Below are 27864 nucleotides of genomic sequence, written 5' to 3'. Positions count from 1 at the left end.
CGGGGTGCAATCCACAAGCCTGAAGAAATCTGAGTAACACAATTAAAGAATAAATACTTGAGTTAAATCTTCTTACGTGACTTGGCCATCCAGTAGCCAAAACGGAACATGGACACACAAATATTTACAATGACACATAGACGAGATCAGCAAGAACGAAGTCATTACCCAGCATGGTGACTGATTTGGGGGGGATTGTGTCATCCGAGAATCTTCATGGGATTATGACAACGCACCGGATCCTTGCTACAACATTAACGTTCTTTTCTTTTCTTAAATAAATAATCTCTACTGTGCTTCTCACCCTTCCCTGACTTTCCCACTGCCCTATCCCTATCTCGGGACATTTTGGAATCAACATTCGACAACGTGCCCCCATTTTCTCAGGGCACACTAGCAACTTTAAAGATCTGGACAGACTCATCTGTGTCAAGATGAGCTTAAAAAACAAACAAACAAACAAACAAACAAACAAAAAACAAGTCCAGAGAAAGGGGATAAACGATTAACCACCTGGAGTCCAAGTTGTTCAAGTGCACCCAACGTGAGTCCTTCAGCATCTTTTTTGGCAGGAGAAACGGCTTCTCACTAATACTTATTAGAAATATACGTAATTCTCCAACATGGGGGAGGGTCTCTGGAAGCTGTTCTCGTTTAAAATCTACATAGATATACATTGGTAAGAGTAAAGCCTACTGCGATATATTACCATAAAATCTTGGTCCGATGGGATGTGGTGAAGAAATCTGGCGGCTCGTTGTGAATATGCAGGATTGAAAGCATAAAAGAACAGCCATTTCTCTGTCTACAGTGATCTGAAGGATCACTGCTCCAGGCCTCTCCCCACCCAAAGGCCTTAATGACATCTAAGGGACACTAATCAACAACTAGGGCTTCCCAACCAGGTGTGTGGTTGTCTCCACTGGCAGGGCATAGTTAACGTACTGAATTCGATTCACACCCCAGGTATGGTTTCATTGAATTCCCTGGCACTATGAATGAAACATTAAAACAAATATTTAACTTTAAATGAAATAAAAATTAAGGCCTCTCTCTCTCTCTCTCTCATTAGAACAGTGTGGCATTAAAAATTTCAGGCCCACCCACCTTTTTGCAAAGTATAACACAGCATGCTTCAAATGAATGTTGCTATTTGATTTTCTTTTCACATTTGTTGTTTTATCTCACTGTGGCTATTTTCCAGGGGGTCGAGCCCCTCCCAAATGTTATAGTAAAAAAAAAAAACAGTAGGAAAATAGGAAATCCACCAGTGGTGCCATTTCCTAAACATAAACACGCACCCTATATGGTTAGCAGAAATTCTCTAAAGAAAGTGCTTTCGTTTTAATGGACGGATGGCTAGATGGCTAGATGTACCTTGGCAAAGAGGAAGAGAGGCCCATGTCATTGCCTTTCTCCCTCTTGCTGAAGTAGACAGGTTCTCTTCAGAGTCTTGATATATATTACACATCAAGAAGCCTTCCGTAGCACAAATTGTTAGCTTTTCAAAGGTTTGGAGAAACAACTTTGCAAAATTTATAAAACTGACAGTACATTTGAAAGAGAAGTATATATTTTGTTTCTACGCAGACACCGTCCAGATATTTTTCTGCTCTCAGAAGATTCAGGAAGTGCCAACTGGTGACTTTTTAGTAAGTAGATACATGGTGAAATAATAGTCAAATTTTCGTGCTTTCCTTAAGCCACAAAAGGAAACCAGTTGGAACTGATACTTCTCGGGATAGATGATTGCAAACCCTAATTACTTTTACTGGAGAATTTCCAGATCTTTATGAACATGTTTTTGAGATTCAAAAGCGCAAAGGACAAAGTATGAACATACTATATCCTGAAACAGAAACTGGCGAGACAGAGGGCAAATGGGAACAAGTACTTAGAGCCAAATATTGATTGGGGTGTAGTTTTCGCGGACCTCCCACTTCTGACAGGGCCGAATACCTAAAATATCTCTGTTCTCCAGATCCTTTGAGGAATTTTAAAAACGTTATAAATTTTCACGTGATTTTGATCATAGATGTTGAACAAATGTTGGCTAGTGGGTCTGTTTCCTCCTAATGCACCTATTTTCCGATGGCCTGTGTTCCACAAGCACAAGGGGGGATTAAATTAGGTACGTTTAGTTTTGTTTCCTTCTGTCCAACAAAGATCTAAGTATTGTACACGCATTTTGCTTTCCTTTTGGCTCTCAGAGAAAGTCCCATCTTTGTCTAAGTATGACTTCTCCTGCCAGGATTTCCTAGGTTGAGGACCTGGAGTCACCCAACAGGAGAGTTCACAAGGCTTGGGGGGTCCTTTCTCAGGTTATCGTGAAGATGAGCAAGCTGGTTTCTACAAACGATACATCAACTACCTCTCTTAAGCATCATCGTGAAAATGTGACAGGATTTCACCGTTTGCGCTTTATATTTAGAGATGCAGTTTTTAAAAGCCCTTCCTGAACACACATACTCCTCTCTGCTTTTGGAAACATGCCTTCAAAGAAACCTTTCCCAGTACAAATGCAGAAAAACAGGTACGCAAACCAAGCCACCGCTATCGAAGAAGAATGAAAAATCGCAACTCTATGAGGGCATGGACTTCCACATGGTCACACAGTATTTGCTCTGGGGTAATTTTTTTTTTGTTTGTTTGTTTTGTTTTTGTTTTTTGTGGTTTTTTTGTGTTTTGTTTTGTTTTTGCTTTTCATTTTTTGCTTGCTTTTAAAAAAAAACGTTTTGACATCTTTTTTTTTTTTTTTTTTTTTTTTTTCCTCTGGACACCTCATGACAGTGCAAGTGAAGAACGTCACATTTGGGTAAGGAGTTTCGAAGGAGGTTCGAATGCAAGAGGGACTACTCTCTAACTTAAAAACGAACACGACACTATGAAGAGGGAGTGTGCATCTTTGAGAAACCTTGTTTTCTTCAAAGCGAATGCACAGAACGAGGGGATTCACTACTGGCTCTTTCGCTTCACGGAAGAAGTGGCCACTTCACGGCCGCTTCGACATTGCTGCCCGGTTCGGGCTGCGATTCAGGCTTACAAATAAATTACATAATCTGAGGGAGTAGGAAAAAGGCTTATAAGAAGTTTCTAGTCATTGGAAAGTTAAAGAACCCCCACCCCCACGCCATTTGACTGTCTCTGCTTCCCTCTTTCCTGCCGCAGAGTTTCACAGTTCAGTCTTACTCAGGAGGGAGATGGTGTGGGGTAAGGCTTGCAGTCCTAGCGGCTGCTGTTCTTAATTGCTTCCTTCGCAGCGATAATCAGAGGAGTCAGGCTGGAGAGAGGCTTGGCTAATTTTAAAAATGGATGCTGCAAAAGGGAAACAAACAAACAAACAAACAAGAGGAATTACTGGTCTATTTCCCTCCCACAAGTATATTACTTTACATTCTCAAGCGGCCCTTTCTTCGTTCAAACGCACTTTGAGTGTCCAATGAAACACCATGAAAGCTAATGAAGTATCTTTATTTCATTAAAGCTAGCACCAGTTTTTGTTCCTCAGATGTTCTGGTCATTCAGTGTCATGAAACGCTCCGGCAACTGACGGGCCGAGCCAGAAACTCAGAGGAGGGGGTCTCATAAAAAAAAAAAAATCTCACTGGGCTTGCAACAGTCTCGTTTTCTGATTTTCCCCAACTGATGCATTTATCTGGAGCAGCTCTCAGGTTGGAAGAAGTGACCTTGGTGGACCTTGACCCTGAAACTAGTGGCTTCTTATCTGCTAAACCCCATCGCCGTGCCTCTATCATTCCTCTCTTGGCCCCTCTGCAGTACTTAATACAAATGAATATCCCTTCCTTCTTTGAACATCTTGGTCCTCTTCCATGTGTATGCTCACTGACTCTTCCTCCTCTGTCTTCTTCCCTGCCTTCCCTCCCTTCTCTCACCTCCCACATACCAGAACTCAGCTTTCATCATGTTCTTTTTCTAACTCGATTCCTTTGAGAGCTCACTTTCTTTCATGGTTTTGACCTCTTATCAGCTTTATGGGGATGACTCCCAAAGCAATATGGAGTGACCTGACCTCTTTCTTGCAGACTGGTCCTACTTCTCCAATTGCCCGCTGGGTATTTCCTTCCCAATGTGCTTCTGTCCCCTTGAATTCAACATTTAAAAACACATGTTAAGGTCCCCCAAACAGGGTACACTTGCGTGATGTAAGCCACAGAGGCTCTGGAATCAGCCCACCTACGTTCAATGATCTCCTCTGCTTATTACAATGGTTAGATGAAGTGACAGTTCCTTTTAAGCCACATAGAGGCAAAGAAATGCTAGCCAGTGTATTATCCTCCATCATTTTTGCTTTTACTGAATGCTGCCACTGGTTCGATATTCTGAAGTCACTTTCGTCTTCTTCTGCCTTATGTTCTACATGCAATCAGCTACCGAGTACTTTTTTAATGCCTTTCACAATTATCTCTCGCCTTCGTAATTCAGGCCTAATCAACTAAATCCTGAACTATAAACCTTAGCTCCGCCTCCATCTTCCTGCCGCCATTTTTTTTCCTGTTGCTAATTCTTATTGCACACTAGCAGATTCATCTTCCATACAAAGCTGTCACCATGTGACCCTCAGATATGTTCAGTGTTTCCCCACTGGCTACAGCCCAAATTCTATAGACTGGTGTTCAAGGCGCTCTATGGTCCTCTCTCTTACAGCTTCCTGACTCGACTTCTTTACTTCAACTATATGCTTCATTTTCTGTTCCTTTCATTAAACCTTGTCTCCATGCCTTTGGTCACACTATAACCCTTCCATCTGAAATCCCTTCCCCTGTTCACCTTGACTATTTAAAACTGCTCTGCTCTTCAAGACTCAGCAGAACTCTTTCCCGTTTGTCAGACACTTTCTGGTCCCTGTAACCTATAGAAGTTGCTCGCTAATCAACCACAGCATTTATTGTTTGAATAGCCACCTGGTTTCAATAAGTCTGTAAAAACACCTCGTGTTGTTTTTTGCAAATACTCAAGGACATTGTGAACTTCTGGCGAGCAGGAATCATGCCTCTGAGACGTATGTATCACCCACTGCAGTTAAGCCTTGCAAACGGGAGGTGCTCAAAAAATATCAGTTGATGGGCAGAGACTTGACTTAGGCCACAAAGGCACACAAATACTTCAAGACCTGTGTCTCTTCTCAAGCATTCTAGAGGCGGGTGAATGCCATGCGTCTCTCTCTTTTCTAGCCTCTGAAATGGGCAATGAGAGGCTAGAGTCAGAAAACAATGTTCTGTGGACTTAAGGCAATACACAGGTTACTGCTAACGTGTAAGATGAAAAGATACAACACACAGGCGGTTCAATTTAGACTCAAAATACAGTTTTGTGTTACTCGTGTGACTGCCTCAGATAAAAGCATTGTCTGGGAAGGAACTAACTAGATAACAGCCAATGATCTCTAACAGTAGAGCTGCATTAAGAGAACGCGTCTCTTCACGTGTTCTTGGAACGTGTATCAGGATGTTCCTGATGTGGGTGGTGGAGGGTGTGAGGCGCCGTGGGTTAAATAGAGGGTCGGTGAAGGGCCATTGCAGATTTGACATGTGCGGCCCTAGGGCAGCCTGTGAAATGCTCACAGGTAGCAGAAAAGAGAAGGTGTAGCCTCTTTAAGAAACCAGTTTATCCCAGGTGTGATTTGGGTTGAGGTGGGATATTTTTTCCCCGGGGTGTAGCTCTCTGTGTCTGCAGGGGGTTCAGAAGCAACAGGAATGCTTGTCCTTTCTCTTTCTTTCTTTCTTTCTTTCTCTCTTGCCTAGAACAGACTTGGCCTGTGGTTAACACACAATATAACCAAGGGCCGCACCCTTTTGTTTAACTGGATTAAGTGTTCAAAGTCACAGAGAGAATAAGCAGTCACTGTTCTTCGACGTTACGGGGCTTGACACGTGTCCCCGAGGCCCAGTCCCCAGCGATGAGGTTATATGTGTAGTCGTGGGCATGTGTTCCTCCATCAATAGAAGTACGTCTTTTTCTCTAAACTGGTTTGTGGGTTTGTGTGGGGGAAAGTCTGACAATCCAGGACTCAAATCCCAGTTCTGCCACTCGATGGCTGTGTCAGCCTCAATTTCTACATCTGTGACACGGGATAATAACACCTACCGTATGGAGTTGTTTTAAGAATTGAATGAGATAATGTATGCAAAGAATGTGGCAGGGAATTGGTACTAATGACCATCGGTTATGCTGATTCCCTGAGAGCCTTGAAAAGGGCAAGTGGTCACAGAGGCACTCATCACTGGATGGTACTCACCCAGGCAAGCAGGTGCCTGCCATTTGCCATCACCAGCCAAGGGGCTTTGACCAGTAAGGCATTAGAGTAGCGAGCGCCATGGAAACAACTGCATAGTTACGCAGAGAATTACCTCTGGCCAAGGGCACCTGCCTACAACATCCAGGGGCACCGGTCAAGCTTAGAACAAGATGGCAACCCCAGAGGTTCACAGTTTTCTTCTGTTCCTTGCAAAATAAGACTCCAGGAAGAACAAAAGAGATTTACAGATTAAAGTGCCAACTTCTCAGAAGAAAGGCAACATGCCAATCAATCATGTATGAGATGCATGCCTCTGTTTCTGTGCCTGTGGTCTAAAACCAAATGGCTACGGCCCAACTCGAACTAGACATCTCTTGACATGGCTTCCCTTACTGTCACACATTGAGATGGAGAAGCTCAATGTAATGACTCTCTCTTTGTAATTGTCCTGTTTTATTTTCACCTGCAAAAGCTCCTTGGCAGATCCCCTCCTGTCCACATCCATCTCAAGACAGCGGTTTAAAAAGTCACGGAACACAGCCGACAGTCTCTCAGGATTCTGGAGCTCTGGAGTCCCATTAGTGGCTATCAGGTATAATGCCTACAGAGATTTAAAAAAGAAAAGAAAAAAAACAGGAAGATCCATTCAGCACTGACAAATGAGGATCGTTGAGTTGGCACGGAAGGTACGAATCCAGCTTCTTCTTAAAAATTCCATTTTAGAACATGACACTGACATGTATTTCAAAGTTTCTCTACCAGTTAGAAATCACTCCTCTCGGCAGTGACTGAGGTGACAGTGAGGGGCTCCACCCCCAAAAATTTGGAAATAAGGTTAAAAGGTTGTCCCTTGGAGAGTTAAGTCAGGAAAAATCCAGTTATAATGAATGTGTGATTAACCACCTAGGAAATGAAGCCAAGGGGTTGCCTGGGAAACCGTGACTCTAAAGACTTGGGGAACACGCACACACCCAATCACGTTGACCTGGGTACAACCTCCAGAAGGCACTGTTGTAAAAGTGACTGCAATTTGCTCAGTGTTTATCTTGTTTGAAGAATATTTGTGAGGGGCGCCTGAGTGGCTCAGTCGATTAAGCATCTGAGTCTTGGTTTCAGTTCAGGTCACGGTCTCCCGATTTCGTGAGTTTGAGTCCCGTGTCGGGCTCTGTGCTCACAGCATGGAGTCTGCTTGTGATTCTCTCTCTTTCCCTCTCTCTCTGCCCCTCCCTCGCTCGTGCTGTCTCTCTAAAAATAAATAAATAAACTTACAGAGAAAGAGTATTTGTGAGCATCCCAGGGATGAACAGAGTACATTACAGAATTAGAGAAGCACAAAGAACCACAGAGATGGTAGGGCCTCGATGCGAAGTAACCGGTGAGACCCATGGACCCCAGTACTTTTGCCCTATGGCAGGTGTATCCCTGTACATTTCAATTAGATTTCCTGTGAAAGTCTACGTCTAATAAGAGAAAATATGAGAAAACTTGGCATTAGTACTCCTGGAACCTGACGATTATGGATCCTAATGTAAAATAATCAGTCGCTAATACATTTCTGAGATCTTTGTTCTGTAAGGCCACCACCACTGAGAGGCATCTACCGACTGACTCATGGTGTGCTGACAGAATCAAGGGCCTAGCCTTCAGGGAGAGAGCCGGACCCAGGTCCCTGATTAATTCACAAAGGTAAACCCATCTTTTGAAGGCTCATGACAGCCAAAAAAACAAACAAAAAAAAAAGGTGGTTGTTCCTCATGCCTCCTGTAAGCAAACAATTCTAGAACGCTAAGTATGTATCAGGTATTGTATTAGACACTGGATATCCAAAGATGAATATGAGAATGCCCTGCTTTCAAAGATCACACAATTTGGTAAGGGACAGAGACATAAATAGCTACAATACAGTGAGATGAGAGCTAAAGGAGGGAGATAGCGAGTGTTGTGTAAATACAAGGAGGAAGCAGTTTACCCTAGAGCTCAGAGGAAGCTTCACAGTGGAGGTTGGCATCTGAACGGGGTTTTGAAGGATAAGTAGGAGTTTTCCTGCAGGTATTGCCACCAGGGTTATGTCTGCCTATGTGACCAACCCCCTAACTATTATGAAGACATGCTCCCTCCTGAACTTGCTTGGGCTTTCGTGGCAAATAATTTCCCCCCTTACCTCTTTCTTCTTTGCCCACCGTGGCTCCTAACATAATTAGAAGTATTTTTATAAAAGTCCTTTCCTGGGGACACCTGAATGGCTCAGTTGGTTAAGCGCCGACTTCCGCTCAGGTCATGATCTCCCGGTTTGTGAGTTCAAGCCCTGTGTTGGGCTCTGTGCTGAAAGCTCAGAGCCTGGAGCCTGCTTCAGATTCTGTGTCTCCCTCTCTCTCTGCCCCGCACCGCCCGTTGGTGCTCTGTCTCTCTCTCTCTCTCTTAGCAATAAACACTAAAAAAAATTTTTTAAAAAGTCCTTTCCTGGACCAGTTTTCATCAGCTGGTAAAGACATCTCTCCTCCTGCCTAGAAACCTCCACAAGTGTACTTTAGAAAGGGTTAGGGGACGCCTTGGTGGCTCTAACTCTTGACTTCAGCTCAGGTCATGATCTCATGGTTTATAGGATCAAGCCCTGAGTCGGGCCATGTACTGACAGCGCAGAGCCCGATTGGCATGCTCTCTCCCTGTCTTTCTGCCCCTCCCCTGCTTGTGCTCTCTGTCTCTCTCCCAAAATAAATAAATAAACATCAAAAAGAGAATGGGTTTGGAGGGACTGTTTAATTCAATGGCTGTCAACCTACAGCATGCATCAGAATCACCTAAAAGGCTTGTTAAAACAGATTCCTAGGTCACCCCCGGAGTTTCTGAGTCCGTAAATCTGGAGGGGGGCCCAAAGAATTTGCATTCAAACAAGCATGTCCCCATGCTGAAGCTGCTAGTTCCAGCACCACACTTTGTGAACTGGTTTAATCCACACGGGTAATTAAAGCAATGGGCTAAACTAGAAGGTCCCAGAAGTGCTTGCACATGGGGGTCACCCGGAGAGGTTTAAAAGATCTCCACGCCCAGTTCTCACCCCTAAACCAATTAAGTGAAAATCTTTGGGGGTGGAACAGGCATCGGGATTTTTTAAGCTCTCCAGGAGACTCCAATTTATAGCCAACACGGAGAATCACTAGCCAAGGACTTGTGGTCCCCTTAACCCAGAATCTCTGAATTGTAAGTTCACCGACACAAGAGCCACAGAATCCCACAGAGTGAGATTCCCTTACATGGTGATGACCGAGAATTAAAATGGCACAAGTTTCTATACAGTGCAATGAAACTTTTGCTTTCTCACCCAGTACATTAAAAAAACGCCACATGAAATACAACCCCCTCTAAACCCACACCTTGTTTCCCCCGACCCCTCCATCCTTTCTGATTTTCAATTCCTTCACTGATGAACAGCAAACGCAGAGGGGCAGCTATTGAGACTTCCGTGCCAAAATACAAGTCAGCTGCAAATCTAATCTTGACTAATAAAATAAAACAAAATAAAATAAAATAAAATAGTGTGAAAAAGGAATGTGTTTGTAAACTGCTTTTAGGAAATCAGCAACTAGGCTGAAGTCAAATGGTGCTTGATCACAGCAGATATATTACATGGAGTTCAAACAGGGTGTTTTCGTTCGCGGACGATTAGTGCTTCAAGCACCTGTCCTCACAAACCGTCTTTGTTCCCTTATTCAGAGAAAATTGCTTACCATGCACCTTACAATTTGCTGCCTCCTCCTAAAACTTTCTTATTTCTGCTGGCCACAATTCCGCTACACTCACTGTCCTTTGCTTGCCTTTTTCTGCTCTGTGAGCCAAGCCAGGTCCTAAACACATGCCTACACACACACACACACACACACACACACACACACACTTTTCTTCGTTTCCACCCTCCCTAGGTCCTCCTGCATGCTACATGGTTTCATTTCCCTACCTTTCTTTGACCACTGTGGCTCAATACAGTTTCCTCCACATAATCTCCTGCCTTACAAGTACACATACACTTCTGCCCAAATCCTTCTCACTTCTCTTTAGTCCATGCCTCATTACCTCAGGAAACGTGTGCCCCTCTTTCTATTCATGAATTACAAAACGGCCTTCATCAGGGTTGTGCAGCATGAGTAGGGTTGGTGCTACACCGGAGAAAAGGAGAAGAAAGTTCAGGAATCTGAAGGAGAATCAGAATAAGGAGCCAGTGCTATGAACTTCACCACACTTGGAAGAGAACGCACGTCCTCTTCCGAATTTCTACAAAAAGGAGGAACTCTGATATCTGTTGTGGGGAGTGGGGGTGGCGGTGGGACTGAAGGTTGGGGATCTTGGTTGGTAGCCTTACACACCTTGGCCCCCAATCGAGGCATCAGATGCAAGAATGCCTTTTACTCAAACACTAGATCAGAAATATTGTTTGATGCTTTAAAAACTTCTTCCTAAATATCATTTTATTAAAAAAATGTTTGATGTTACTTTTGAGAGAGAGAGAGAGAGAGAACAAGCGGGGGAAGGGCAGGGAGAGAGGGAGACACAGAATCCGAAGCAGGCTCCAGGCTGTCAACACAGAGCCCAACACAGGGCTCGAACCTGCGGACCACAAGATAATGACCTGTGCGGAAGTTAGAGGCTTAACCGACTGAGCTACCCGGGTGCCCCTATAAATATCATTTTAAAGACTGCACAGCAGTTCATGTGGGATGCACTCTCTTAATACTGCTGGCTTGATTTAAAAAATACACATAGTCAGGAAAAGGTTGAAAGGAAACACACCAATATGTTCTCTCTGGGTGGTAGGATTACTGGTGATTGAATTTTTCAAACATATTTTTCAACTTTCCAAATTTTCTACAAGAACACGACTGCTTTTCTTATTTACGAAACCGTCCCAAACATTATGTAAAAAAAAATTTCCAAAGCTGTGCCGTCCAAACTCACACAAAACTCCTCATGTATTTCTCTTTGTCTTCCTAGGATTAAACCTGCTTTTCATCAAGTGCTAACCCTTGAGGGAAACAAAAACTCAGACGTTTTTTTTTTCAACTATTGTTTTCGTTTTAATTGCAACAGTATTATATCCAACTAATTTCCATTGCAAAAATCCACACTTTCAGTTATATTATGGGCTAAACTGGCCTTTGTGGAATGGCCTGGGAACCTACTCACTACGCACAATGCTGCTTCTATGGGAAAATGTACTCTGAGTTCCAAATAATTAACTTAAAAATGAACTTTTGGAACACGTCCTGCGTGTAAGCTGGGTACTATCTTTGTAAAAAGAAAATTGCTACCCGCTGCTCTGCTAATGGGAGACAAATACAGTTGCAACCAATACAACAATCACAGCAAAAAGGGTTTTACTAACAAAGTCAAGTCTGTTTTTTCTTTTTTGTGTGTTAAAAAAAATTTTTTTTTTGAGAGAGAGACAGAGACAGAGTGCAGGTGGGGGAGGAACGGAGACAGAGAGGGAGACAACAGAATCCGAAGCAGGCTCCAGCCTCTGACTTGTCTGCACAGAGCCCGATGTGGGGCTCGAACCCACAAACCGTGAGATCACGACCCGAGCCCAAGTCTGATGCCTAACCGACTGAGCCACCCAGGCGCCCCCTAACAAAGTCAAGTCTTACATGAAGAAAGATTAGGGAAAATAGATCGCGGCATGAGTGATCACAGTGTGGTTTTATCTTGAGCTAGTGAAAACTCAGAAAAAATGAGCTGGCTGTTAGAAAAAAATCTTCGTTGGCTCCTCCGTGGTCCACATATGTGGTTTTCAAACTGTACTCCCCAAAATAGTCCTCCAAAGAGGCGGGACAGGGAGATACATGTGAAGGCTCTAGGAGCTTGCACCCACACATATCTGTTTCAATGAGAGAAATATTTCTTTTTTCTCTATTTCTTTATGCTTCCAAGCAAGGTTTCATTTGAACCAAGGGCTCGCTACCGTCTTTTGAAAACCACTGGTCCCCAGGATCCAGTAAGGATTCCTTAGCATGGCATATACAGTCCTCCATGATTGGGCCCCCGTGGTCTTTGTGGTCCTCAGTGTGTTCTCTTCTTACCCGAGAGCCCTTCTTCCCCCACCCCCACATATGTACACACACTGGCCAAAGCTCACATACCATTCAAGCCAGTCTGTTCACTGAACTCTGAATAAGAAATGCTCTTTAATATCTGCTTAAAATGCTAGCCCCGTTTCTCATAAGCGCCTGGTGAACTTCCCCTTGCTGCTGAGGCTCTATTTCACGTGGCATTTCGTCTTTCAAGCCTTCTCCCTCCCTCCCACACAGACAGGGTGATCAGCCACCTTGGTTTTCTGCGGACTGTTTTGGGTTTCAGTACCCTAGCAAACTGGGATAACTGGTTACCCTGCAGACACAGTTAGCCTCAAACAGGTGCCCAGGAAATGCGTTCGTTGCCGAATAAAAGGAGAGCCAAAATTTATGAACACACCTAACTGTGCTGGGACTATAACAGACTTGGATACACGAGGTATTAAAGCTCAGAGCTTAAGTGAATCATTCAACATACGAGAAGATACACAGAGAATGACCAAAGCGCCTTTTCTGAGTCGCACAGGCCTGGCATGTGGTAACTTCTGATGACCTGGCCCTCGGTGGGGGAGGAGGAAAAGAGCTCTGGAAAGGGATGGCATCGAAGGGAGCGAAAACTGGAAAAAGATGGCCACAACATGGTAATATGCTGCATGGGCAAAGCCAGACAGGAAGGGGAGAAGATGATGGTCTCTGGAACTTGAAACATAGTTCCGGAATGTAGTCTTCTCTGAACAGCGAAGGCAGTCTTGATTAGTCTTTTGCTATATCATTATGCAAGGTCTGTTTGATTCCTCAGGTGGGGCAATGCAGGCCGTATGACCTACTGACCTTGTTTGTAAAGTCAGAAGGACAACCTCGGGGCATAAAACGGTGGCTTCCTTCATGGTGATCTTGATATACACGTTACCTAGAAGTTTCTGATGTTCTGGAATTCTTCATAATAACTCTAGGGGCGCCGGGGTGGCACAGTTGGTTAAGTGGTCGACTCTTGATTTCCGCTTGGGTCATTATCTTGCGGTTCATGGGTTCAAGCCCCACGTCGGGCTCTATGCTGACAGTGCAGAGCCTGCTTGGGATTCACTCTCTCTCTCTCTTCCTCTGTCCCTCCCCCACTTATGCTCTCTCAAAATAAATAAATAAACTTAAAAAAATTAAAAAATATAATAACTCTAAAGTCTCTTGGCAATAACACACAAACATCACAGTTTTCACTGACTCCAACGTGCATCTAAAATTTTCCTAAGTACTCAGAGAAAACTACTCTACCCAGTTGAAGGAATAATTCAATTTACCTTATTGGCAATTTCCTCGGTTAAAAAAGATCAATGCAGTCATCTTAGAAGTTACCACATTTCTCCAAAGAGGCCCCAAAACAATCCATATGTACCCAATAAATTTTCATTAAGGCAGTTTCGCAACAGGACTAACCATTTAATTAAAAAGCTTCAGTTTGTGACTTCAGTTCATTATAACACTTTATAAAGTTTAGATTAAGATGTTAGGAAACAAACCAGGGGACTTACATGGCAATGTGTTAGTAACCATGAAAGGCTCCGACACCGATATAAAGGCTCAATTTACAAAGACGATTGGGTGTGGTACAAATATTTCTTTCTAAGTTGACTATCTGGGACTCAAAACACATTTTCCCACGGAAATCGTGTTATACATGGTGAAAAGGCTCCCAACCTAGCCAATAAAAATCTATTTAACAAAACAATGTAACTGAACTCTAAGACCAAGAAGGCTATTCATCTGTGTCTCAATATCTCTATAAATACTATGTCCATGGAAAGTCTTAATAGCTAACTAACATTTATTCAGTGATTACTATTAGGTGACCTAATCCACACAACAACCCACTGAGGTAGACTCGATTATGATCCCCCGGGGACAGATGAAGGAACTGAGACCTGTGGGACTAATTTAGCTTGTCCAGTATCGCACAACTAGCAACGAGGAAGTCAATATTTGAATCGAGGGAGTGTGAGTCCAGAGTTCTTGCTCTTGACCACTGCAAATAACACCTCACACTGTTTGCAGTCTCTGAGGTAGGAATTCTCCTAGCAGAGGCACACAAGGGCTCCTCAAGAAATGAGGCACACTGGGGCGCCTGGGTGGCTCAGTGGGTTAAATGTCCGACTTTGGCTCAGGTCATGATCTCACGGTTCCTGAGGGTGGAGCAGGCATCAGGCTCTCTGCTATCAGCACAGAGCCTGCTTCAGATCCTCTGTCTCCCTCCTTCTCTGTCCTTCCCTCTTTCTCTCAAAAATAAATAAACATTTAAAAGGAATGAGGCACACTGAAAAGTTCGCCTTTACCTCTACAGAGGAAATGGACACTCTTGAGGTCAATCGTTCGTTCTCCACTTGTTTGGAAATGGGGAACAAAGATCACCAGTTAGAGGGTTTCACACTGTATTCTCCAGTGTCTATGTGTATGTTGAGAGTTTATAAGCAGCTCTGTACTCTGCAGTCTCCTGCTGTCCTGGTTCCTCCCTCATCTTAGGCTTTCCAACTACCTTTGAGTGTTTTATGAGAGTTATTTGGCAACGAGTGACTTGACACCTCATGGCTTAGTTTACTCATGACCTGGGATTTCAGAGGTCAAAGGCCAGAGTGTACTGCTACCTCTGATGTGTTTATGGATGTCATGAAAGGCCCTAATGTTTCTTTCTAAGAAGAAAACGAATGGGCCAAAATATGCAGTAAGAAATTACTATAGTACACCTAATGTTTTCTTCCATACGTTGACTTATTTATCCCAACGGTCCAGCGTGATCGCTGAGTATGCAATGTGGTGTCATTCTGTTCCCTATTTGTCTTCCATAGTGGTTCTCATCTGTCACCACATCATGGGGCTGGGGGGGACGGTGCTTGTTTTTGTTTAATCCTTAAAAAGTCATTCAAAAGGAACCTATTACAGATCGATCCTCTTACAGGTTGATGGCAAAAAGTAATTAGGTACCACTAACTGATTAGGTGTTGGTCTAGTTTTAGAGTGCTCCTTTCGAGCATCAAGGACTGGCCACTGCTAGAAAATAAAGACCAGATGACTCCAACAATGGGTGTGCTCGTTCTAATCTCTCAGGATTAATAGTGCTTGTCAAGAAACACGGAGCAGGCTACGTGTGTTCACAACGAAACCCCAGGGCAGCCCAAGTGGCAACCCAGGATTGAGAACCAGAGGGGATCTGGAAGTGGGGATGAAAGTAGGCAGAGGCACAGAGAAGAGACAAAGCAAAATGGGACAGGAGGTGGAGGAGAAAAGCTGGGGGAAGCAGAAGGAGCAGATGATCACAGGGCAAGGACAGGGGCCAAATGACAATGGGGAGAGAAGGGTGGCTGATGGAACCCAGAGGAAGAGAAATGAAGATAGAAGCTAAAGAATCAGGGAGGCCAAAGGGACCCGATCCTCAGTCCCATTCTGCTACTGCCCTATCTCTCTGGTCTTCTCGCATACAATTTCTCAAAGCACTGCCTGTAGTTTTAGTGTATTGGCTTCTTCACCTCCCATTTTCGCTACAACCCGCACCTGCTTTCTGGTTCTAAGGTGCCATTGAACACGACACATTTTTCATGTCTCATTTTAGAACATTAGAGGAGGTAGGGCACTAACTCCCTGATTCTTCTGGGCTTTTCACCCAAATTACTGTATTGGGTTCAAAACAGCCAACCACGGCATGATCTGTGAAACATGCATTATGTTGCTCACATCAATTGGTTGCGACTTCTACTTTGTAAGCAGTAGGTCAGCTGACCAGCTCTGTACATGGTAGCATATGATTCTTCCCTTCATGCCCCAGAGTGCAGCCTATGGATCCCTATAGTAGCTCGATCACTGCAGTGTTGTTTCCCGGCTTCTCCCCAAGAGTCCTGTCAGAGCGGGCTGTGTGGCCCTACATGCAGCCTTCTTTCACTCCCAACATGGTCAAGTATCTTTGCTTGGTAGGAGAAGGGGGATCTTCCCTCTTTATGGGATACAGATTTAGTCAGGAGGTGATGAGAGAGACATCTCCGAGCTGCTTCCTGAAGGTCACTCTTCTGGAAGCAGTCCTAAAGACAACACACATGGCTCTTCCAGCCGTCAGGGAAGGCTGTAGCCTACCTACAGCTCAAGAACACAGAATCAGAGTCAGAGACTCATGAGTTTCTCCTTTTCCTTAGGTACCGCTCATGTGGAAGCCCAATACAGAAAAACAATTAAAGAGGACCTGTTCTGGTGGAATCAATAGCCATGTGACCTCTCCCTTGGGCCCTTTAAGCCTAAGGAGCTCCGTAGAATTCTAGGGCCTTGCGAAGTCTCCTGGCAACCAATAATCTCATCAAGCTCCACTTCTTTGAAGTGACAAGAAGATGGAGGCCAAGGAAGAAGTAACCTGTGCAAGGTCATGGACTTCCTGACTGGCACACCTGGGAAGAGAAATCACTCTTCAATTCGCATAATGTAGACAGGTGGTAGAGACAATAGAAAGCTCTTTGTCTCATCCTCTCACATTTATTGGCCACTCGTGGAAGAAAGGTGATGATGAATTTTGCCATCTAAGCACTGGGACGATTCCTGACAGAAGGAGGAGGTGGAAGAGGAAGAGAGGGTGGAAGAGAATCAGAAGGAGAAGGAGAGGGAGAGGGAGAGGGAGAGGGAGAGGGAGAGGGAGGAGGAGGAGGAGAAAGAAGAAGAGGAAGAGGAAGAGGAGGAGGAGGAAAAGTTAGGGAAGGAAGGAATTAAGGAAGGAAAGTGGGAAGGAAAGAGGGAAGGAAGGAACAGAAGGAAGGAAGCAGAAGAAGCGGCAAAAAGATCAGCTTGTTCCTGACAATGTTAGCACTTTGCCTCTCCCAGCTACAGAAGTAAGACTGCCTTCACCAAGTTAAACTCTCTCTGCTGAGAAGCTCACGTGAGACATCTCAGAGCATCCTTTGATCAGGATGCAAAGGGTCTTCTAAAATGATGTCGCAACCAGATTGACAAAGGTATGTTTGAAAATGGTGACAAAAGTTAGAAATCATCTTTAGTAGTCAAGAAAACCCAGATTTTCTCGGTGACGTTATGTTTCATGGGCAAAAACACAGACTGAAAACGCCACAGGATAAAACATGCCAGTGGGCATTTCACTAGGCAAAAGCCCATCAGCACACTCCGTGATTTGTCTGTTTAGGATGGGCTCTGATTTCGAGGGACTTAACTGCTTCGTTATGGGTCTGGTAGCTATTCGGGCAACAGGCATAGGCATCCTTGGCTTATTCCCAAGTCATGCTTTAAGGACACCAAGGAATGATAAGGTGATATCAGGATAAGGGCCTATCCGTCTCGGCCAACAGTAAGTCCCCGGTCACTGCATTTTTGATCTTCCTTTCCCTCCTCTTTGCCTGGTCAGAGTCTCAGATTTTCGCGTGCTGTGGAATCAATTTCTTCTTTGGCTGTCTTCCGGGTCATAACTCACCAGTCTGAGCCGTCTGCTTCTGAATTACAATCTAAATGAGAGTTGCAGCTTTCCTATGGCTAGGTCCCATTTTCCTGTGCTAAATTCCTGACAACCAATGATTCTTAAGAGCTGTCTATCCTTTGACAGGCAGTATTTTTTTTTTTTTACTGATTAAAAAGAAACCCTGTTACCGTTCTATAATTATTTTAGTTGCAGTTGGTCCCAACTCGCCCCTCCTTTCAGGCACAGGTTTGCCTTCAGAGTAGGAGTGTCAACAAACCATCAGCAAACCTTGCTGTTCCACAGTGGTTTATGGAAAAAGAAGGGAATGCTCCCAGCTCTTCCTGAAATACATTCAAAACAATATTGACTGAGTGCTAGCAAAGTATGCTTGCTTCTCCGGCGCTCAGGAAGTTTATGTCTGACTTTAATTCCAAATGAGCACGCGCCATCAAAGCCAGACATTCCAATCCACAGCACAGGTTCCAGTGGTTGGAGGAGCTAGAAGCACGTTGGCCCCTAGTTGCTGTTTTTCAGTTGCTAGAGATTCTCTCCTGCTTAACTCTCTTCTCTAGACATCCAAGCCAACCAGAATTTCCCTAGTGCTGTAATAAAGGGTAAGAGTAACTGACATTAGCGCAGTGCTTTAGGTGAGGGGAAAGGGAGAACAGGGAGCCTTGTTGTCTTCGTAGGGTATGCAATAGGACCGATTTTTGATCCGTGCCCTCCCTTCTCTCTGGCCATCCGGGTCATGCACTCCTAATCGTGAGCAGTCAGACTGATAGCTTTATTATCACCGATAATAAATAATAAATAATGTACTCAGCAGCTAACACGTTGTCATGATAAACTCTGTTTTTTGGGATCAGTAAAATTGAAAAAGAAATGGCGTATCATGGACGTATATGCTGAGCTAAGGTCATTCCTTTTTCTAATAGTGCCACCGGACTGGGAAATCAGAAAATGCCATAAAGTGCAAAGGGATTTTTCAACAGGGCTCTGACAGAGTTACTCACGGTATTTTATTTTTTTAGGGGAAACGGAGAAATGTGTACAGAATAACAGTATGATCTTTTCTGGTTGAAGAATCATGCTCAAAGAGGGCTGGCGAAGAACTGTTTTCCAGTTCAGACAGGGTTCTATAAAGCTCTGCCACAGAGCTTTGGATTTGGTTTAGTCCTTGCTGTGGGAACCCGACATCACTGGTTCTTAAAGCTCCTTAGGTGATTCCAGTGCACAACCACGGGGCAGATCCACTGGTATGGGGTCAGTGGTTCGCATCCTACATTATATACTGTTTTTAGCATTCAGACGTCCCTTATTAATACCAGTAACAGCCTTCCAAACATGCAATGCTTGCTACCGTGTCACAGACGCTTGAAGCAAGGGTAGAAAGACAACATTTAAAGTTCATTTCAACTAGGATAAAGGTTTGGAAAGTCACATGTAAAAAAGGGATCTGCCCACCGTCCACTAGGGACCTCAACCGGATGTCACTGGGACATTTCACAAATACCAAATTCCATCAAAACTCATTGATAAGAACAGCCCAATTACATGTGAATGCAAAGTTCATACAGGGGTACTCTTTTGGGGCTGAGAAAAACAAGCAAAAGATCCGTTTTATGGAAATGATCGTCCCTCTTTACTTAGAAGCGGGTCACTGTGACCACAGGTTTTAGACCACATATCTCCAATTCACAAAAAAGTTGGGGAGATGAGCAGAACACCAACACTGATTGGCATATCCACAGGCGAAGTTCGGTTTTATCCCGTCGCTTTGGCAAACAGAAGAAACGAGGCACTTTATTACTGGAGACTGCACTAAAAATGTCCATGGGTCACAGAACAACATGTTCGAGGCCAATTATGTTGAGCGCAAAGACTTCAGGCAGTGGGGGACGGTAAGAAGCTTGTCTCCTCTCTGTCTCTGGAAGGGTACCAACCTCATAACATCAGTAAATAATTCTACGACCTTTAAAACTCATTTTATGAGCAAACTGGGTCAGTTAGTACGGAGTGAATTACATTCAAACAATTCCAACCACTTTATAACTAGGGGCGGGGGGAAGTAGCTGATTCCTTGCATCAGCGATATGTTAACTGGCAGCATTCACAAAGAGCTTGCTCGGTTGTAACTGACCCAATAGAGACACACGCACAAAACCACAACAAAAGGCAAGAAGCCCCCAAATGTACAGCCCCAGTCTTCACCTTGAACCTCTCCTGTGTTACCTGTTCATTGTAATTTTACTGAGCTCTGCAGAACCGTCTACTTTTTGCGGGGACCGGAGTATAGCTACCGTGAAGGGGAAGTTTTTGCAGAAGTGGGGAATCCAATTTCCATTTATGAATGTGTAAAAAGCACTCTAAGGATCCTTTCTTTTTCCTTTCTGACTTTTCTATTTGTATAATAAATCTATCTCTCTAAGGAGCTTTAAGAACCAGTGATGTCAGGTTCCCACGCCAAGGACTAAACCAAACCCAAAGCTCTGTGGCAGAGCTTTACAGAACCCTGTCTAAACTGGAAAACAATATGCATATATATGTATTTCCTACAATGAGCTAGACACTGTGCTAGGTGATTTGCATGCATTATTTTATTTAGTGTTCACGCTACCTCTGCCAGACAGGTATTACCCCCATTTTATGCAAAGGAAACAGGGTTACAAAGGTTTTAAGTGACTTGTTGAAAGTTATAGAGGTTCTAGGTTGTGGAGGCAGGGCACACCCGGATCCACCTGACTACACGGGCCAAAATTTTCACTATGATGTGCTACCCTCTACCACGCTGCTTCCTTCCACTTCTTTCCTTCTTTCCTCCTCAAAGCCCAAAGGGGTGGGTGGGTGGTAGTATGGGAAGGATTTCAAAGAAAGAAGGACTAATCTACCTCTCTTTCATACCTCTCCCAAAGCTCTGTAATTCTGCAATTCCCCACACATAGCCTGGTCACCAGGACCCAAGAAAATACAGGTTTCTTACAGGCTCATGTTATGTCTTTTCCTCTCCAATCTCTCTATGGTTTTGGAGACCACATTTTGCAAATCCCAAATAAGGGCATATATCCCAAGACCTTGTATTTTCTCTAAGCAAACACGAGGGCAACATATTTAAAATCAAAACTCAAAAAACACTTGTGGCACCTAGCAGAGAGAGAGAGAGAGAGAGAGAGAGAGCGCACTGGCTCAATATGGACCTGTTGATTGATTGAGTCATTGGGGGTTGATCACACACGGAGAGTAATGAGCAAAGTTAGACTAAATCCTTATCAGTGGAATTCAGCAGGGTGGTCTTTCTGACAAGTCTTTTTGTTATGGCCTTAATGTAGGCTTCCTGAACCTGGTGGCTTGTTAATCTGAAAGTACTTGTTTAGATACAAGGCTGTGGATTCTAAGAGACAAGCTGTTCATTATGAGTTCTAATCCTAGGCTGGAAGATGCCTATAAAGATTTAAAACTTGTTTCCTTTTTTTCTAACAATTAACAGCCTAGCTAAAGAGCGATCAATTGTAATTGGGGAACTGAGGAAGGTAATAAATGCATTACCGAGACCAGTTGCTTTACAGCACCATTTATTTAATCCTTAAATTTTGCAGGTTGTAAATTACTCATTAGAAGGCAGAAAGCAAAATAGCTGTAATCCGTTTAGTGCCTCCAAACTCCGAAGACTTAGTGGAGGAAATCCATGGAAACAAGAGGCCTGATGTGTTCTTTCACTGCTATTTCTTAATGGGCAAAGGTGGTTAAACAATAAGGATAAGCCCAAGTAATTATCCTGATGCGCTGGTCCATAGGTCAGGGGTGGGCTTGATTAAATTCATGGAGGGCTGACCCACAAACGGTGGGAAAATGCCCCTTCTTTTCCACTCAGCCCCGCAGGCAGCTAATCAATGTGCACATCTCACTTCCAGATTGTTTCATGAGACCAGAGCAATAGCCCGTAGCATTCATTAGGGCATTTGCTCCTATCTGTTGTTTTCTAATCAGTGCAGGGACTGGACAAGAGGCCAAGTGCCAGAGAGGAATTAGGAGGGGACGAGGAGGAGGCTGTCCCCCTCTCCATTCGCGGGAACACAGCTCCCAACTACAAAAGGTTCAATGTGAAAACAACTAGACAATTAGTTTGTACGTTGCTTTACATATCCAGAAAGCCACGTATATCTGGCTTGAAGATGGATTTTATCAGCTTAACATGTAGACGCCGAACCATTTGCCGAGGACAATTTGTTTATACCAAGGACCAAATTCGATTTTAGACTCAGTGGTAATGGTGTAAACAATACACAGGATGCCTTTGGCGCTGGCACCCTATTTGTGTTTTGAGAGTAGAATTTGAATGTGTGCGCGTTTCCTTTTTCAAAAGCGGGATGCCCTTTAAATATGTAACACAGCTTCTGGCTCTCCCTTAGCCTCTACACAACAAAATAGCTGCTGGCTCACTTCAGGGCTGAGTGGGCGTTTCGTTCCTGCTCCTTTGCCCTTTACTCTCGTGATCCATGGCTTATCTCTGAATAAAGATGGTGTTAGGCTGTGAAACGGAGCTTTTCTCTTTCCAGAGGTAACCAGACCACATGAGGACCAAACCTGCTTCTGCAGTAGCAAACTGAGTTGCCCAACACAAACTATCTCCATTAATTTTCTACTAGACAGTCTAATTAAGTTTGTGCTTCCACCAGGCTGGCACGGCGTCTCTCTCGTGTTCCATTCGATACCCACCCAGCTGCGGCTGCTCAATAAATCATTACTGACAATGAGACAAAATCTAATTTAAAAATTAGAGGTGTCCTGGAAATGCGTTTATTCACTTTGTTAACGTGATTGTAAGACAAGTGTTTCCTAGATAGATCATTTAACCATGGCATGTGATAAAAAATACTTTTCTTCCCACATCTCACTTTTTTTTTAGCTATGCTTTTTTTTTTTAACAGTAGAAAGAGATACTAAAGAATTTTATAGACCCCTGCCGTTAGAAATCCTGATATCAAAGCACCTGGAAAAACCGCGGAGACACCTTAAGAGATACTGACATGAGCTCACAGTAATTTTGCGAAGTAGAACTTGGAGCTTCTGTGTCACTTGTCTCAGGGAAGGGCCTGTTCTGGGCACTTTTGGTGGAGACAAGGAATGACATTTGGCCCCTCTCCTGGGGCTGAATTACCTATGTTTTCTTTTTACTTACCCTGAGTGGATTTTCATTAAGGTAAGGGGGTTCACCTTCCACCATTTCGATTGCCATAATTCCCAGAGACCAGATATCAACTTTCGGACCGTAAGCTTTTCGAGTCACCACCTCAGGTGCCATCCAATAGGGAGTTCCCACCATAGTACTTCGTTTACTTTGCTCAGGGGTGATCTGGGCACAGAACCCAAAATCAGCTGCAGAGAAGAAAAGTCCGTTAAAATCAAGTCAAATTCCTCTGGGTTTTTTTTTTTTAATTTTTTTTAACATTTATTTATTTTTGAGACAGAGAGAGACAGAGCATGAATGGGGGAGGGGCAGAGAGAGAGGGAGACACAGAATCCGAAGCAGGCTCCAGGCTCTGAGCCATCAGCCCAGAGCCTGACGCAGGGCTCGAACTCATGGACCGCGAGATCGTGACCTGAGCTGAAGTCGGACGCTCAACCGACTGAGCCACCCAGGCGCCCCTGTTTTTTTTTTTTTTAATGTTTATTTATTTTGAGAGAGAGAGAGAGAGAGCATGAGCAGGGGAGGGGCAGAGAGAGAGGGAGAGAGCGAATCCCCAGCAGGCTCAGCACGGAGCCCAACAAGGGGCTTGATCCCATGACCATGAGATTATGACCTGAGCTGAAATCAAGTCAGACGCCCAAATGACTGGGCCAGCCAGGTGCCCCAAATTCTTCTTATGTTTTTTTTTTTTAACAATAGATCACTTTCAGATACGGCTGTACCTTCTTCTGTTCGACACTGAGCTTCCACAACTCCCTAGCTCATATCTATTATTACCTGATCTCTCCAGTGGCCCTGATTTTAAAAGGGTCTGAAATAACTTATGAATGTGATGTCATTTTTCCTAGACCTCAGTCTGGTTACCTCCCCATTACTGTTCCTTTTAACTTATAGAATCTTTCAGCTTTCTATTTAGGTATTTATCATCCAGCAGATAGAAGTCACTAGAAATTCTGAAATGTTAACCCCTCAGAATCTGGCCACGATCTACAGGAACACAGAATTAGAAAAAAATTCTTTACTTCAAACTGGGCTCTGAATGCCTTTAAACCAATCACCTTCAATAGCCATTTTCATCTCAAGATAGACAGTAAATGAGCAGAAATCCTCCAATATTCTTTCAAACACCATCTGAACCAAAATACCTACTCAATTTAACAGAGCCATCCATCCCAAGAAGGATATTGTCACTCTTTATGTCTCTATGGATCACTTGGTTTGAGTGCAAGAAATCCAAAGCTTGGAGGCACTATTGAATCAGAAAAAAAAAAAAGTTCTAATTATATCACAAAGAATTTAAAACAATTTACATTTCGTTTCTAGATATACTTGGGGCAAAGGCATACTTTTGCATTGTCAAGGAAAATAGATTACTATTGTATTATCATTTTGAAATCACATTACTGTTTACATCAATGCTGTAACTTAGCAGAATACATTATAAAAGCTTCTGAGTCAGCCAAACTAACCAATTAATAATCATACTTTGACCTAGTATCTGGAGGGTACGGATTCAGCTTGGTCTTAAACAGGTGTACTAAGCTTCTGTATCCACGGTATTTAATTCAGTAGGCCTGAAGTGGGACCCAGGAATCTGCCTTTAAAACGAGTGCCCCAAGCTACCTCTGATGGACAGCCATGGTTGGGAACCACTTCTAGTCTATGAAGTGGCTACAGTTACTTGCTTGGAAATGGCTTTGCACCATGCAACATGGAAACCGTAGACTCAGGGTAGAATATTCTCCTAAGGATTAGAAGCTTGCTTCACTGCATGAATAGAAAATACATGTGTTTGGTGGATATGCGTGCATCCTTGGGGAGGAGGAAAGGCAGATGGGAGGAGAGCAAGGGAGGAGGAAATTTGAGCAAACCATTTAAAATAAAACGCAAGCAAAGACTGGCCGAAATTACTTGGTTTTGTGTTCCCGCCATTGGTTTTCAAGTTGCAGCAGTGGGTCAGAGTTCCTATTTGTGTCTAGAGAAAACCTCACCACAATGAATGGGGTGGAGGGTAATGCCCCGGATGAGACTCCAAAGAGGGGTGTGTTTTTAAATATTGAAAAAAATATAAGAAAACATGTCCTCCGTTTAGCTCAAAACCAGGGATATGACACCGTTATTGGAAAAGAGGCAGACTCAGGCCCCCTGGAGGGGGGTGAGGGATGTCCAAATTGGACTGTGAAAGCAACGACTGTCTGGGCTGAGGGAGGACCTTGCTTAAACTGCCTTCTCGAGAATGATGGGATTATAGTGGTTTGTAATTCACGTGGCTCACGTTGTGCGTGCAGGACAAAATCATCAGTGTGTAAAAATCCCCCCAAATGTGAAGAGACTTCTGTGCCACCATTGCTATTTTCCGTGTTCATCGAGACTACAACATGCAGGCCGAGCATTCACCTTGCGAATGGCATAACAGAGTTCAAAAGATCCATAGCAAAATGACCAGAATACACAACAGGCTGGGAAGGGAGGGTCGGAAAGTGCGATTAGGAAAGGATTTAAATTGAAGTTAGGCTCTCCAATTTTTTTTCATAGAAAAGACACGCGATCATTGCTCTGATGTTCTACACATTCTGGATAATCAGAGAAAAAGAACTGCCGGTTTTAGTGTTGTCATCTGCTAGAAACGCTCTATTTTCTTACCTCTCTGCACACAGCTGCTATCTGGCCTTCATCCATACAGGTCTCGGTGACCACATCAGTCAAAGAGCCGCCAGCCAAGTATTCCATGACCACCCATAGTTCATCACCCACTAAGTAGCTATAAGAAGAGAATAAAAAGACTTTGACTCAGGTCTAAGGAAGTGGGGACTCTTTTATATCCCCATTAAGGTAATTTACAATTAATGTCTGCATTTGGCCATATTATATAACAAGAGGAAAATATCCATGACGGTGATGAGATATTCCTTAGCATTAGAGAATATGCATGAAAGTCAAAGGATCATCAGATATAACGGCACACCATGGAGGAAGGAAAAGAGCAAGGAGGCCTCTGGTGACTGACTACTGTCAGTCATTCCACTATAAAAGCTACTTTCAATAAACAGGATCAGTGAATAGCCACTATGTTATATCATATGCCATAATGTTGACTTCTTGGACTGAACTGGCCCATGGTATACAGAGTTGCAAGATATGCATTCAGATCTCAGCATTGATTTTGAGGCTACTGGATTAATTACTGAACTCTTTTCAAGCAGTTTCTGAATCAAAAAGACTCCTGTTCACAATGGATTTACTGTGCTGAGGTCTCAATCCTCCAGCAGAAATCAGGGGCAACATGCCCAATTTCTTTAGGCACCTATTGAGGAGCACGTGCAGATGATCAAACATGGGGAGGAAGGTCACCAGAGCCCTACAATTTGGACAAAATTCAAAACATCTGGAGTCATCTGAAGGCACAGTAGCAGGATGATCGGGTCTCTCTTCCCCTCCCCGCCCCAACTCAGCGAGAGAGAAATTTTGGAGAATGGAGTGAGCCCACTGATCCTGTCCTGCCCTAAGTTTGACATCAATAAGAAGCAAGACTTTCTATCCAGTGGTGCTTGAACTGTAGTGCCTATAAGATTCACCTGGGGAGCCTATTAAATGTGAAAATTACAGGCTCTACCTCATCAGTAACAGAAAGCATCCTAGAAATCTCCATTTTGTACAAATGCCATTTTGACAAAATGAAAAAAGCAGAGTGAAGTCCCTCTGCTACAGATAGTCCCTAAATGGCACTTTATGAAACATAGGCTTCGCCTGTAAAATTTGACTCCTTTTTTTTTTTAATCTCCCTTTTCCCCTCTTTCTTTCCCACCGGTCCACCTGGCACAAAACACAGAAAGCAAGATTTTAAGCTCATTGAGGTTGCAGACCTAGTCTTACTTCCTTTATATCCCCCCAGAGTACACAGCACAGCGGTGCTAAACAAACACTTACTGAAATTGAATGAGACAGATGTTAACCACAAGTGAAGAGTTAGCGCTGTCTTTAAATGCCTATTTATAACCCACTGCTAATACCACTGATGAAAGAGACATTAATTACCTGGTCTAGGAAAAAGGTTTGAGATTAAAGTCTCAATTCCCTAGACCTCACTGTCAGTTAATCACAAAGCGCCCATTAAAGCGGGGCCATTACAGCCAGCCCTCTTCACTTAGACACCCAGAGACTGCACTGGCTCCAAACAGTTGATGAAGTGTTTAAAACACCGCAGCTCTCCTCTATACGCAGTAGTCTATTTCCTGCCAACATGGAGCCACGATGCTCAAAAGGAAATTACACAAACTGCTCATGCTTAGAAGCGAGACCATAAAATGTGTCTTCAAATGTTTGATGGTGGACAAAGAAAAGTGGGTGCAAATTTAGCAATAGATGTGATACTCTACTCTTTTGCAGCATCCGCGAGGTTTTTCTAGCATTTGAGAAGTATTTGGAGAACGGATGCTAAATGAACAGATGTTAAATAAAATAATTTGCCAAGAAAAGAAAACAAGTACACAATGAGGGAAACCACTTACCTATCTAAATAATTAACAATATTGGGGTTCTTATTTTCCCTCATGACCAGAATTTCATTAATAATTAATTCCTTTTTGGGCTGCTGTTGAAGGTTCATCTGCTTTATGGCCACCTGAATGGTGATTAAAATGCACAAATGAGTTACAGTCATTAAACACGCACACGCATATATATATATATATATATATATATATATATATATACATATATACATATATATATATTTGGCACACAGAGTAAGGCATACAAATTCTTTATCTTACTAGGCTCTTTCTCAGTGCCACAAACCCATACCCCTTTTCTTTGGTCAATCACGAGTAAACCATCCACTTTAGACACTTTGGACATCTATGAAATAGATTCCCACGTCAACCCAGTGCCACCCATTTTATCAGACATAGGTGCTATCAAAGAAGAAATGTGATTC

The 27864-nt window shown here is 43.5% G+C and overlaps 1 protein-coding gene across 1 annotated transcript in view; it reads right to left on the bottom strand.

Moving 5' to 3' along the window:
* Positions 1-2718: 2718 nt before the first annotated feature.
* Positions 2719-27864, bottom strand: part of PAK3 (p21 (RAC1) activated kinase 3) — a 120888-nt gene continuing 95742 nt past the window's right edge. Inside the window, 6 exon segments of the mRNA XM_043570614.1 lie at positions 2719-3315; positions 6720-6857; positions 22920-23116; positions 24078-24177; positions 25572-25689; positions 27437-27549. Coding sequence (XP_043426549.1) covers positions 3226-3315; positions 6720-6857; positions 22920-23116; positions 24078-24177; positions 25572-25689; positions 27437-27549 — 756 coding nt within the window. The 3' untranslated portion in view covers positions 2719-3225.

The sequence above is a fragment of the Prionailurus bengalensis genome, chromosome X, assembly GCF_016509475.1.
Source record: "Prionailurus bengalensis isolate Pbe53 chromosome X, Fcat_Pben_1.1_paternal_pri, whole genome shotgun sequence".
Lineage (NCBI taxonomy): Eukaryota > Metazoa > Chordata > Mammalia > Carnivora > Felidae > Prionailurus > Prionailurus bengalensis.
Note: the sequence above shows the minus strand (reverse complement) of the source record. Positions and strands in the feature narration are given on the sequence as shown.